The sequence below is a fragment of the Solea senegalensis genome, linkage group LG16, assembly GCF_019176455.1.
Source record: "Solea senegalensis isolate Sse05_10M linkage group LG16, IFAPA_SoseM_1, whole genome shotgun sequence".
NCBI classification, from domain to species: domain Eukaryota; kingdom Metazoa; phylum Chordata; class Actinopteri; order Pleuronectiformes; family Soleidae; genus Solea; species Solea senegalensis.
The window spans coordinates 142,123-156,093 of NC_058036.1; the positions used below are offsets into that span (position 1 = coordinate 142,123).

At 43.9% G+C, this 13,971-nt stretch overlaps 1 protein-coding gene across 3 annotated transcripts in view; it reads right to left on the reverse strand.

The window, feature by feature from the left end:
• The window catches only part of LOC122782884 (rho guanine nucleotide exchange factor TIAM2-like), a 64,403-nt gene that overhangs the window by 12,453 nt on the left and 37,979 nt on the right, over window positions 1-13,971 (reverse strand). For all 3 annotated transcript variants that reach the window (XM_044047454.1, XM_044047452.1, XM_044047453.1), the window contains 6 exons: window positions 11,421-11,600; window positions 10,384-10,488; window positions 10,207-10,285; window positions 10,038-10,127; window positions 9,740-9,946; window positions 7,979-8,073 (listed from right to left, as the gene is read on the reverse strand). In XM_044047454.1, coding sequence (XP_043903389.1) covers window positions 7,979-8,073; window positions 9,740-9,946; window positions 10,038-10,127; window positions 10,207-10,285; window positions 10,384-10,488; window positions 11,421-11,600 — 756 coding nt within the window. The remainder of the gene's footprint in view (window positions 1-7,978; window positions 8,074-9,739; window positions 9,947-10,037; window positions 10,128-10,206; window positions 10,286-10,383; window positions 10,489-11,420; window positions 11,601-13,971) is intronic.

Genomic DNA, 13,971 nt, shown 5'->3' on the forward strand with positions numbered 1-13,971 from the left:
ACAATGAGGTCAGACATCACTTGTCCCTTAATGGTTAAAAAACAGGTATGATTGAAGAACATCACTGAACATTTAATGACGTCACCCATCGGTTTGTGAAGTGACATTTTGAAGTTCAACCAGTGACAAATCATCCATCCATTCATTTTTTAACCACTTTATCCTCCACATGAGGGTCTGTGCCAATCTCAGCTGACATGGGGCGACAGTTCGCCAGTCATATAAACACAACCACCCACTCTCACAATCACACCTATGGTCAATTTTAGAGTGTCCAATTTACCTAATTAATCCCATATTGCATGTTTTTGGACTGTGGGAGGAAGCCTGAGAAGACCCACGCCCACACACGGGGAGAGAACATGCAAACTGACCACAGAAGTGACCATATTTGGATGAGAGGGAGGAGCTAGTGAAAAGAGAGGGTGCAGCTGTCAATCTGCTATCTGTCAATTCTACTGAAACTAAAAACTCTAGTGGCCATTTTACCACAGACTTGCACACAAACTGACTTGATGGCCCCCTGTTGGCCATTCGGGAAACTACAGACCCCACAGCACTTCCACACTGGCTTCAATTCATGGAGCCTGCGACTATAGTCCATTTAATGTAATCTATACATGCTAAAATTAGCCAATTAAGTACAACAATGGCCATAATACCACACTGCTATGGCCCAAAATGTATTCTACTGGTTGCATAACATTAACGTAGCTAATGGTTATTTATACAAAACCAAATACCATCTATGTACCAACAGCTGACCCACAAAAGGTCACAAAATCTGCTTCACACACACACACACACACAGTGACGACGGTGCCACACACGGCGCCAGTCAGCCTTTCACTCTGAGAAAACTCAATACTGCGCTGGGCAGGCAGACAGGGGGAAGATTGCCTGAAGGTAACACAGAGGTTGAAGGATATCACAGAGACATATTAATCAAAAAGGGGCCACTGGTGGCTCCAGACACGGAAGAGCATAGTCCTGTGAAGACAGATAACAGTTATATCTGTCGTTTAATTCAGCTATAGGTGCCTAGAAAGGGAGGGGGGACTGGCCAGAGTCTTTAAATATATGTGTGTGTGTGTGTGTGTGTGGCATAAACACTGACCTTGTCAGGACCAGGACCTCATTTCTGACAAATTGGTTACATTTAGGGCTAAGATTTAAATTGTGGTTAGGCAAAGGTTAGAGTTAGGGATTTCCTTGTTTTGGTTAAGGTTCGGGATATATTGTATATAATACATATATTTCTCTTGTATATGCATATATTTACATATATTTTTTTCTATTTATTATTTTCTTTATGTATATACATATACCATTTTTAATACAATTTCTTGTTTACTTTTTGCTGGTATTTTTTGAGTAGACAGCAAAGTAAGAATTTCATTGTACAGGGAAACGTGTTTCTTTGCTGTGCATATGACAATAAACACTTTGAATCTTGAATAACTCTTGTATTAAAGTCAACGCGAGTCCTTAAAAGGATAGCTTAGCAAACCTGTGTGTGTGTGCGTGTGTGTGTTCAGCACACACCACTGCTCAAGTGTTGAGTTCATTCTCATCACACCCACACTAGATATGGGCTCATGTCCACACTGCACACATGAGATGATGGAGGAGCCACAGAGTTGTAGTAAAACTGGAACACGTATGTGGGAAAAGTAAACACGATTTTCATCAATGTTTAAATGGCACACACATGCACTGGACCATGACAGGAAGAGATGGGCAGAAGGAAATAGAAATGTAAAGAGGAAGGAGGGGGAGGAGGAAGTAAGAGGGGCCTACAAACTGTCATGACTCAGGAACTGCAATTGACTCACTACAATCCTACCAACAAAGCCTGGCAGCTAGTCCAAATAAGCAATTAAGAAGCGAGGACAGGAGCCAGCAGAGAATCAAGAAAAACCTCAGAGCGCCAGAAAAGACAAGTGGATTCAACTGTGCTGCTGTGGGTTCATATTCAGCTTTTCACTCTGTCAGCTGTCAGCTCTGCATCATGTTTCTACCTTTCCTCACCGCCTATGCCCTTAGGTCCATTCAGAGAAAACAACTCTTTTTCAGCCCATGCAGACACACACACACGCACACTCTATGTACGGTTTCTTTCTTACTGCAACGAGCAGCATTTCTTCTATTTTTGTCAATTTCTAGATGAAAGTACAAGGTTTTGCTACGACCTAAATGCCAACTAAACAAACATGTTTTTTTTTAATTGCAAACTGACCAAATAAATGCCCAAGTCATTCAATTAGCTAAATCTCTACACCAGATCTCTCATCCATCTAAAATGAGACATCATTAAAGCTAAAAAAAAAAGCACTTATTAAACTGACTCACTGTCAGGAGCAGTGATGCTTAAACTTTGGTACGGATGTTTTTCCATTGTCTCTCTTAATGAAGCCTCGTCACAAACTACCGCAGATAATCTCGGTCTAAATATTTACTTGCTGTGTCGGTCCTCTCCTCATCATCAAGAGCAGTCTATTGAGGAGCCTCCATGCTGCTGCAGCCTGCTGCCGAGTCCTTCGGGCCAGAGAGCGGCCCTTCCGACGCAGTCTGTCTCCTCTGGACGCTGGCATGGCGTCTCCAGGGACGACGTTCGGTTTGACAGCTTGGACGAGTCGGCTTGACCGTGTCTGGAGAGATCTCGCTACTTTTCACCTCAATGAGTCTTCTGTTGCTCAGTAAATCTCTCCTCTTCAACTTCTCTCTCTTTAATTCGCCGCTGCCCATCTCGTTGTTAGGCCCAGGGTCAGAAACCTCAGTCTTCTCGAGTACGCCTCTGCCTCTGAAGCGGAGTGGTCTCTGATAGGGATCGAGCCATTGATCCGGCGTCCTGCCGTTCTTGTTAAGCGTAGGCAGAGGAGAATGTGCTTGCTGCTGGCTTGCTTTGCATATCAGCGCTCGTCTGCCTGCATCTCTATCTCATCAGCTATTATCTCCATTTCTTTTCCCGCTTCTCCTGGTTCTTCTTGACCAGAGTGGTTATATGGATGATTTCAGATGATTCCAGAGGGCTGAATGAGGGGGAGGTTGGGACTGTATCAGGGTCCAGAGTCTCTCAATAGCAGCAGTACAATGTAGACTGTTCTGGCTTGTTACCTCCACACACAGAAATGGCTGACTCAAAAACGGGGGTAACAGAGCAGGAATCTTAACTATGGCCTCACACAAGAATAAAACATGACACGTACAACGCCGCGCTTTCACAGGGAATAAATAAACAGATGAAGGCGTTGTCCATGAGAACTCTTCTAGTACATCAATCTTTTCATCAGGTCAACGTGGTTTTACAGTCCTGAACCCAGACAGCAGTTTCTAGTACTGCAGGTAATGAACTTCAATTTACAGTTGATTTATTTAGATTAAATACGTCAGATGACACCGACACTGGGCTCAACACAGTGATGACTGTCGGCCACGCATGATGGAAAGCCGCCATCGCCATTTGATGCATATTACAGATTAAATGCTGCTCAAACCAAGGAGAGATTCTGCACTTCGACAGCGGAAAGGCCACATCTTAGCATAAATAAGCAAACGTACACGGGAAAAGGACGAGGATTAAGAAGAAGCGGTGACATAAAGATGTGTCCCTGAGGATCAAGGCATGTAATGACACCATGAGGAAGAGAGAGGAAGACGAGGCCCAGTGGCCGGGGTGATTCATTTGCCATGTTAGTGGACTGTAGTGCCAAGATGCCATCTTCTCTTTAGAGCCCAATAAAAAAAGAGGAGACAAACACTCATAAATCAAACCAAGTAGAGGGGGAGGAGAGAGGAAGATGATGGCTGATCCTGTCACACTCACCCATTATTATTCATCCTAAACACATATTATTCCACAAAGACTCGGTAGGAAAGGAGTGTGTTTTAAAAACGAAGCTAGCTTCAAATTAAAGCACCCATTCTACTGAAACCCCTCGGCTATTCAGATCCACTCCACTGTATAACTAACAAACTACAGAAGCAAAGCACTGCTGAAACTGTACTATATATATACTATCATATAGTATATATACTATACTATTCTTACTCAATTAAAGGTTTTGTAATCCTGCCTCTGGGTCATTGGAAAGCAAAAAGGATGCAACCTGGTCAATCAACAGCCACTGAAGCACACTCAAGGTGACTATTTCAGGGCGACTACAGCCAAACTAATCTAATGTTATTTCTAATAGAGCCCACGCTACTGAGAGTATCTTGGAAACAAAAGTTAGAGGAGAACAAAAATAATAAGACATCACCAGGACACAGCTGCTGTAAGTAGTTAAAGCTGCTAAAGGTTACCAAGTGGTGTTTACAATACCCACAATCTTTGTTTATTGAGTTAGCACTCTTACCAGTGAGCATTAAACCTGCAGTCCAAATGAAGTTAGTGAAAATGAGAGCAGATTTGCAGGTAGATAGAAACTCAGGGGATGATTCGAGTGGTTCAGCTACACGTCTATAAGGACTATAGGTATCTGTACCAAATCTAATGCCAATCTCTTCCATGACCTTCAAGATATTTTAGACTGAAACAAAGTGGTGAACCGTCCATCTGACTGTCACTGTACTACTTCAAATCTAGGAAATAATTCACACATTAATATTGCATCAGACTCACGTTCCTGGTGATGCTTTCACTAAGCACGCACACACACACGAGGTTGTTGGAGGTGAAGCTCTGCAGATTAGGTGTGAAGACTCACACAGTCTCAGCTACCTCAGCTAAATCCTCCCCACAGCCCATAATAGTTACCAGTTGCTTGTTTCCTTTGGCCTCTCTCTGGCAGGACAAGCAGGCGGTCATATCCTGGGCCAGGCAGGCCAGCTTGTCCTTAAGGAGCCGCCCCAAACTGAACAGCGCCGAGCCCAGGAACAGGTTGTCCTCCTCTGACTCGAAGCCTGAAGGCCAGAACCAGCACATGGCGAAGAGGGACCACAGGGCCTGGGCAGGCGACTGGTCCCGAACAAAGAGCTCAAGGAAAGTGGTGAGGTAGAGACACGACCGAGTAACGTCATCGTTCGCCAGTGGGACTACGACTGGGATTATGGCCACTGCCTTGGATGCACTGGGCAGCCCGTTGGTGGTCATCCTCACCACATCATGTTGGCGCCAAGTCCCGTCTTTGTCCGTGTGTCGCTTCTTCCTTTTTTCATTTGCCGTTCTCGCTTGTAAACAGTGGAGTGGACCGACTAGAGCGGCATTAACTGCACTGACAGCATTAAGCTCAGATTATTAGTCTGCTCAAGGCCAGATGGTGGCTGATGGGCTTAGTCATAACACACACACACACACTCCTCCCCACGTTGCCTCATAACAACTCATATCACACAGACAGAGCGGGAGGTGGCGGGATCATGTTTGAAGAAGAGAGCCTAACATCTGCAGGTATCACCACATCTTCTAGTAGCCTAGGACTCTCAATAAGAGAGAACTGAAACCAATATATCAACTTATATTCTCTTATTCAAGCAAACGGGTCACAAAAAGGAGGAAGAAGGAAGGAAGCTGCTACAAATACCAGTCTGCCATGTGGTTCCTTCTAATAACATCTCTACTTTACCAAATTAATCATGTTAAACAGTACAGAGAGGTCTGGCTCCAGTCATGAGACCATTTAATGAGCTCTCACTCATATATGTCTGGTCTGGACAAAAGCAAGGAGGTTTAATATGTTTGTGGTTCACAATGTAATATAAAGTAAAGTTAGCATGGCTGTCATCCACCGAGCAATTACACATCATTAGATAGATAATTAATAGGTTCCACAACATTACAATAACACAAAGTTTTATTATTTTTATCATTGTAAAATAAAACACCCACGGTGTTACAAAGCCAACCATATGTTCACTTTACTACTTTTTCTTTCGGCTTCTCCCTTTATGGCAAAAAAAGAAAAAAAATTAAATATCTGAATTTGACAAGCTGCTTACAAATATGTCTGATGTTTTTATTATTAATTGACACACGCTTTAAGCTTTATATGAAATCAAAGACAAACCAAAGGTTTTTGGTTTGTAAAATGTCAAAAATGTAGCCTAAAATTTTAAAGTTTAGTTTAATTTCATGGGATATCAGAAAATAGAAAATGTTTATGTTAGAGAAGCTGAATTCAGTAGATTTTTGGCATGTTGGCCCATAAATAATCAACAAAACAATAAAATCTCAGGGGTGGATAGTGAATTATGATGACGAAGACACATTTCAATGCACTATAAACCACATGCAAACACCACCATCCACATTATCAAAACAAATGCACATTGTATCCAATCAGTTCAATTTCTGTGGCCTGGAGAGAGTTATCCACGACCAATTCTGTTGATTTCTGTAATCGATTGGCTGAGCTCATAAAAGGTACCGGAACATTGTGCTAACCCAATTACTGCAATGGTCGCTCTACAGCCAAATGTCATCAATAAGGCAAACTCCCTCAGTGGCAGCACAGATGAGAAGGTAAACAGCATCGTCAACTGTGCCAGGTAAACCCCACACACACACACACACACACACACAAATCTCTCCTGTGTAGTAAACACAAATTGGAACGCAATGGACCAATTAATCAAAAGACAGTCACTGTAGGGAAGCGGACGATTACAAGGTGTGACAAGAAGCTTGAAATGACTCCTTTCCCCTCCCCATCCATCTCTATTGACTTCCACGACGCCATCTGCATGTACGTGTGCACCTGTACATGCTGATACGTGGCTGATTTTCTACCTAGTGACTGGATTCATTTTCTCCACGGCCCGGAGAACAAACCGATGACCCGGCCGTGATTAAATTCATTTCATCACTGCAAAAATCTGATTAACCGTCACCACTATCTCACCCTGCGTTTTTTTTCCCCCTTCAGCTGCCTTCACAGTGGCTGGCTCTTCCTGATGTAGAAGGAGGAGGTCATTTTTTTCCCCTCCTCCTCCTCCTCCTCCTCTTTCGTCCATTCATTCCTCAGTGAAATAGTAACAAGAGGGAGATGTGCAGCAGTGGTGCAGTGCAGTGGGACTGACTCATGTCACCGGGCAAACAAAAGAGAGACAAATGCAGCCAAAATAAAGACAGAGAAGAGAGCACGTCGTCCCCGCCACTCCACCTCCCGGCTGACCTCAGGTCAAAGACTACGTGGCAGCTTCTGACACGGGCGATTAGAATAAAGCCATGGCATTTAGCAACGATTGCTACGCTAAGTTTGGCCTGGATTTGCAATCAATGAATCACCATCTGAAATGAGCTCCGCTCCACACCACCACCACCGCCGCCGCCTATTACCCTCTTTTTCATGTCACTCATATCTCGACGAGTGGCTCTGTCCAAGTGTGCCAAACGGGCACTCACACAGTCGATGACAACCAACAGACATTTGCAGCACATTATCAGCCGACCGACGCAGATGCATTTGTTCCTGTGCGTCGCTCCGTGTTTTATTTTTCAAGGTGACTTGGCATAATTTATTAATACAGTATTACATCTGTTATAACAGCATCTGTGAAGTGTGATTCCCAGCGGCTATTCAACAAATAGGAAGGACATAAATCACTGTTCTATTTGCTGTAAGTCATGAGGGACACACCTACGGTATGTGGCATATTTATAAAAAGGTGTTGTACTAAATACAGGGGGGAACAAGACCACAGCAGAGACGGGACAGGAACGTGTGAAGACATCCTCATCAGCTTTTTATTGTTATGATGGAGACGCATGTTTTGAGTGATGGCGAGGATGACAACTGAGCGGCCTGTGGGGATGCATGTCTTCTTCAGCATGTATGTGTGTGTGTGTGTGAATGTTAGCCAGCGTCTCCTCTCAGTCTGGACCCTGTCTGCACGACAGTAATAAGCTGTGTTTATACCGGTGGCTATGATAGAATATACTAATTATGGTAATGCTAAGGATTGGTGCCAGTCGGGTCTCTGACAGGCCCACGGCAGCCACACACACACACATATAAGACACACAACCCCCTCCTACCTTGCTGTGCTGCACAGGCCTGTGAATGCAGAGGGAGTGACCATTCTCCAGTCCTACGCACGGCGACGCAACACCATCAGCTGCACTGCACACGTCTGGAAAGAGAAAAAAAAAATGAGCATGTAGTGTGTGTATGTGTGTGTGTGTGTGTGTGTGTGTGTGTGTGTGTGTGAGCCCGACTACACTGCACATCCTCTTTAACACCTGCCAGTCACATAGAAATTGGCAAATGGCATTGACAATGGCAAAGACAAAAACAAGAAAAATAAGATTAAAATATCAAATGTGACGTTATGGCAATGCACTTTTCTCTGGAAAATATAAATATGCACTTAAAGCGTCCAGAAATGATGAAATAATTGCCTAATTTTAACCACATCTCATTAAAAATCCCTGAAAAAGTCTCTGAGGACAAATTCTCCAGCAACTGGCACACCAAATGACTATTCCTGGTTGAAGCCTGGGAGGCAGGCCAATGTGACAGCAGGGAAACAAAGGAGAACTTCTGGACCTCCTGTGGAGATGAGCCTCTCCTTTATAAAAAAAGCTGGCAAACACAGTCAACCAAATGTCTAAAGATATCTAGTCATCTGCGTCCTTCTAGGAACACAACCATGAAACCTTTTGTTTTTTTTGTCATTTATGTCACAAACAAGTGTTAATTCCCCACTGTCGGCTTTTGCCTCCCAGCCTCCTAATCAGCCTTCCTTGGATAAAACGCCCTCTAGAGACAGAGAAGAGGAGTGCAGGAGCTTTGATTACACCACTAACTATAATGAGACCTTTCAAAATCCCTTTGTCTCCAATTATGGCTGCTGGAGGAAAAACCCCTAAAGAATTAGTATCATTAAAATGACACCGTCTCTTTTGTTTGTTTTGTGTCTTTTGTTTATGTTAGGCAATTAAATAAATACAAATAAATAAAAGCCCTCAAATGTTCAGTCAGGTTCGGTATATTTCACTCAATAAAACACATCTGTCATCTGGTGAAACAAAGAGAGAATCGAGAACCCACAACATCCTGTGTGACAATCTGTCACTCAGCTAACACACCGAAAAAACTCATTAAATTAACTTTTACACACGACAAACCTCATCCTTTGACTGTTTTCTTACCTTTAGACATTCACTGAAACCAACTACTCCATCAGCTGCTCGTCAGGTGACCAACTCTACTGTACAAACTCTGACACCGAACCAAGCTGAAATAACACTTCACTATCACAGAAGGCGTACGAGTCTTTCCGCAGCCTACAGACTCGCTGTCGCCTTCTCGCCTCGAGGACGCACACAGCTGCACACAACTTCATCGGAAGGCGTTTCTACCACCTTCAACTGCTGACAGTAAAGAGACGGCTCTTTTGGGGAAGTAGTGGTGTGGTTTGTCGCAGTTGACGTGTGACAAAATGACAAAATGACCTATTTTCACATTAAATTTGTCAACTACATACCTGATAAATGTACAGTATACGTTCAAAAACCGTCATCTGTTCTGGAGCGTCACACCAAACAAAATGAAAAGCAGCTTGCTTACATAGGAAACTATTCATGTTTTGACAAACTGAGGCTGCTACCCCTTAGGGTGTGTTACGTTATTGCATTTCACAGAAGCTTCTATGTTTCCTTTTCTCTGTAACACAAAGGGAACTTTTAACTTTAACTTCTGTCGTGTCACAGCTACGTTTTAAATCCCTCTGTAAAAGCACAGTCTACACGTTTTGATGAGAAGTGCACGATTTTGCGTCATTTAGATTTAAGCACCTGAGGAGGACTTGGCTCGTTGGTGCTTGCTGCGAACTTCCTGAGGCGGTGCCGGGTGGTCGGAGGCCACGCTGGGCAGCCGCGCGCCGTCCCGCCTCAGGCTCAGGTGCAGGGACTGTTCTGCAAACAGCGACTGCATGAGCGCCAGGTCCAGGCCGGACACACAGCGGCCGTTTAACGTCAGGATCTCATCGCCTGGGCGCAAACCTGACGACATAAACACACAGTTCAGAAAATGGAGCGCTCATAATAATCATGTAAACGGTTATTTCTGTTTCACTATGAACTCAGCGGGCACCTCCGTCAAAGGCGAGTCCCTCGGGAAGCACCTCGCTGACAAAGATGCGGCTGTTCTTCTGGCTGTCGATGTGTCCTGTGACTGCAAATCCTGCACGGATGCAAACACACACGTAAACACAAGAGCGAGAGAGAAAGGATAATTACAAACTCTATCCAACAAGACTCACCAAAGTCCCCAGTGCTGCTCGGCCTGTTCATGTGCAGCGTAAACACATTCACTGGGAAAACCTCCAACTGTTCATTGACCTACAAGATGACAGCAAACACATCAACACACATTAAATTAAATAAAGTTTAGACAATGAGCGCAAAAGCTGTATCCATGTGTGAGTGTACACATTTACCAGATCGCTGAGGAGCTCTCCGGGTGCCACCAATCTAACCTCCACGTCCTGACCCACGCGCCTGTGCCGTCGCAGGCAGTGCACACTCGGGTCCAGCTGTTTTACCTGTTTACAAAAAGAGTCCGTCAGTGTTCATCATCAGCGTGCAACACAACACAAAAAAAATCTCTCTAGTATATTTTTAATGCACCGGCACTTAGTGTGACAGCTGCTGCGTGGCCAAAGCGTGAATTATTCAGTGACTTTACACGCAACGATAGCAAATTTGTGGTGACTGAAAAAATAAATTCAAAAAGCCTTACTCGAGGGACAGCATGTATGGTGTTTGTGCGTGTGTGTGTGTGTGTGTGTGTGTGTGTGTGTGTATATATATATATACACACATATATACACACACATGTATATGTATATGTATATATATATATATATATATATATATATATATATATACATAGTACATATACAAAAAATAAACTGCAGGAAATTCTTTGAAAGTGAGGAAAATTTGTACTCATGTTCTGTCACACCTTAAAACAGAGGTCAAACTGGCAGTCCGTGGGCCACATGCGGTCGCCCAATTAGTTACATGTGGCCCACCACAACAATATCATGTAATAGTGAAAACATGGGCAGCGTGAATATAATACTAAATACTTTATAGTATTTTTTTATAATAGTAATAATAAGACATTCAGTTTTAATTATCACATTATTAAATGTATTATATTCAAAATTGAAGTACATGTACTGTATGTACTGTATACATAAGCTTGTTTGGTGTTTTTATTCAAGTCAATAATGTTATTATTCACTTCAGTTTAGATTTATTGCTCCGTATTTGACATTAAAATATTTATTTCACATCATGAATATGCTATTATTGTGAAGCACTTTTGGTAAATATCCTCATGATTACGGTGGTGGCGGTGGATTAAGGGTCATGGTTAGGCATTTAGTTATGCTAGTTATGGTCAGGGTTATGTGCTAGTTGATGGGTGTCCTACCTAAGAATGCTGTACAAGAATGTTTTTTGCTACCTTGCACGCCGCAGAGAGAAGGTCGGAGGCTGACTGCTCTCTTCTGAGGGGAACCCGGACTGTCAGGCCGTCTGGCATGAAGACGCATGACAGCGTGACATCTGTGGCACAACTGGCGCTGTCCCATGCACCTCCCTCGGGGGGCGACATGGAGTAAATACTGTTGAGCACGTCCAGTCTCTGTGGGAGAGGAAACAAAGTCAAGAACGAGACATGAGCTACAGGAGGGAGGATAAGTGCAGCAATGGGGTGGAGTATAGAGAGGAAAAGAGAAAAAGGAGAAGAAGATCAACAGAGAAGTGGGCAGTGGATGAAAGAACGAGAGCAGAAGAGAGTTGAAGTAACGGCACACAAATCAATAGAGTTCCATTAGCCTAAATGCTTGGCTTTGGATCAAGCAGCAAAGCAAAGATGTCATACAATTAGTCTTTTCAGAAATTCATTTGACAACATCGACGGCATAATCGTCATTGTAATGACCGTGTGCGCTGGCAAGAGGTCTAGACGTCCAGATGATATCTGTGCACTTCTCTGGGCCTGATTTGATTTGAAAAGCCACAAGCACAATTTTGACTCCAGTAATGTTAAAGGTCAATTTATTTAAAAAAAAATAAAAATAAAAAAAAAACAGTCAAACAGGAGGTAACTATCTGTTGGTGGCATTAACAGTGGGGTTTCACATGGTGTATTAAGGCCACCGCTCGGCCTCACAGGCAGCTATTTGGGGGTTTTTGGTTGCGACTGTGTGTCTCTGGAGGGAAAAGCCCCACTGGTGCGTTGTGGGGCTGTGGGATAGGCCACAGCGCAGCAACAGACCACAATCATCAAGAGCACAGATGATGAGGAAAAGCTCCATCATCACACCAAATGTAGTGAAAACGCCAGTGATGCTCGAATTCAGACATGGACAGAAATTATAAAATGAGATATGGGACCGAGGGGAATAATTGCAGAAATAAATGCTTTAGTGAATGGGTCTGGGAATAAAGCAAAGCATTATGGGGGATCATAAAAAATATGAGTGGTGTGTGTCAGGGGCTTTTTGTCTGTGTGTTGTGCTGCCTCTTGAGGACCTTTTCTGGCATAAACGCTGACCTTGTCAGGACCAGTAGCCCTCATGGAGACTAAAATCTCATCCTAATGAGGCAGAACCCTCATTTCTGAGGAACTATTCAAGTTTAGGGCTGGGTGGGTGGGTGGGGGGATTTCTGGGTGTTTTTTTCCAGAAGCTGAATGCTTGCTCTTAATGAATCACCTAAGCTAATGCCTCCGATTCACAGCCCCAGTTTGCTCCACAAACAAAAACAGACACAAGCAGCAGTCTAAACTCAGACAAACACTGGCAAGCGGACAGACGTTTGCCTCATTTTTCATCCAAACATTCCCTCGACGCGTCCGCTTCAAGAGTCACGGCGGACACAAAGGTCACCACTGTTTCTGACTGAAAACGTTTCCCACAAACTGTCGGTGACGGCGGGAACACAAGGTGCCACTTTCACCGTCCACCTTTCTCCCACCTCCTCTGGGACGTGAAGTCATGCTTACAAAATAAGAAATTAAAAAACAAGATGTCATGGCAACCGGGTTGCATAAGAGTCGTGTTTGTACCGCGGCAATGTGCCATGACTGGAAAAGTAAGATGATTTTAGTTGCTCGCGCTGACCCGAGCTGCAGCTGACTAACACTATGCAGTCATTCATGGTCAGAGAGGGCTGTGACGGGCCGACGGTTGCCTGGCCAACGTTCCGTGAGCGGCTGCCAGGAGCACAGCCCAGGCACGCGCTGGACTTCAACAAGTGCTCTGTGTGGTGAGTGCGTACGCTATTTATGTTTGCATGCCGCCCCGGAAAAAGTTCCGTTTTTTCCTCCTCTCTCTAGTGTGGAAATCCTTTCCGAGGCAGACGACCTCCACCCTGGAGCTTCTAAAGACGGCATATGCGAAAGCTCCTGACGGTTTAGTGGCCGCTGCACGGACGCAACCTTTTCTGTTCCACTTAGCAACCGGGCAACACAAATATGACAGCACTGCCTTAGACAGATATAGTGACAGTGAAGAGGAAGTAGGAAAAGAATTAGAGTCAATTTTCTTCTATTACACCGATTAAAATAGTATTAATACGTAATACGGTTCCTCTTTCCACTGCTGTGATACACATCTCTTCACACAGAGACGAGGTGACAATAATGGCCACCCAGACTGGCTACTATGTGTCCAGGGCAGTGAGTTTAAAGTCATACTGGAGATGTGTATTAGAGGGTAGTGGAGTGTGGTGACACATGAAGAGGATCAGTGTGTCAGGGGTGCGGACGGCAGGGTGGAGACCCAGAGCCAGTAAAATATTACCATAACCCTCTAATGCAGGGGTGTCAAACTCAAGTGACCTGGGGGCCAATGAGCATCGAGTCTGGTCAATCGGGGGCCGACATAGAGGTAAAAAACAACTATTTAGTAGCCGGTGGGCAATATAAGATATTCATTATGACAAAGTAAAAGTGCTTGTTTTGATATAAAATGATTCATAATAAAAACATATTCATGATGCACAAAAAC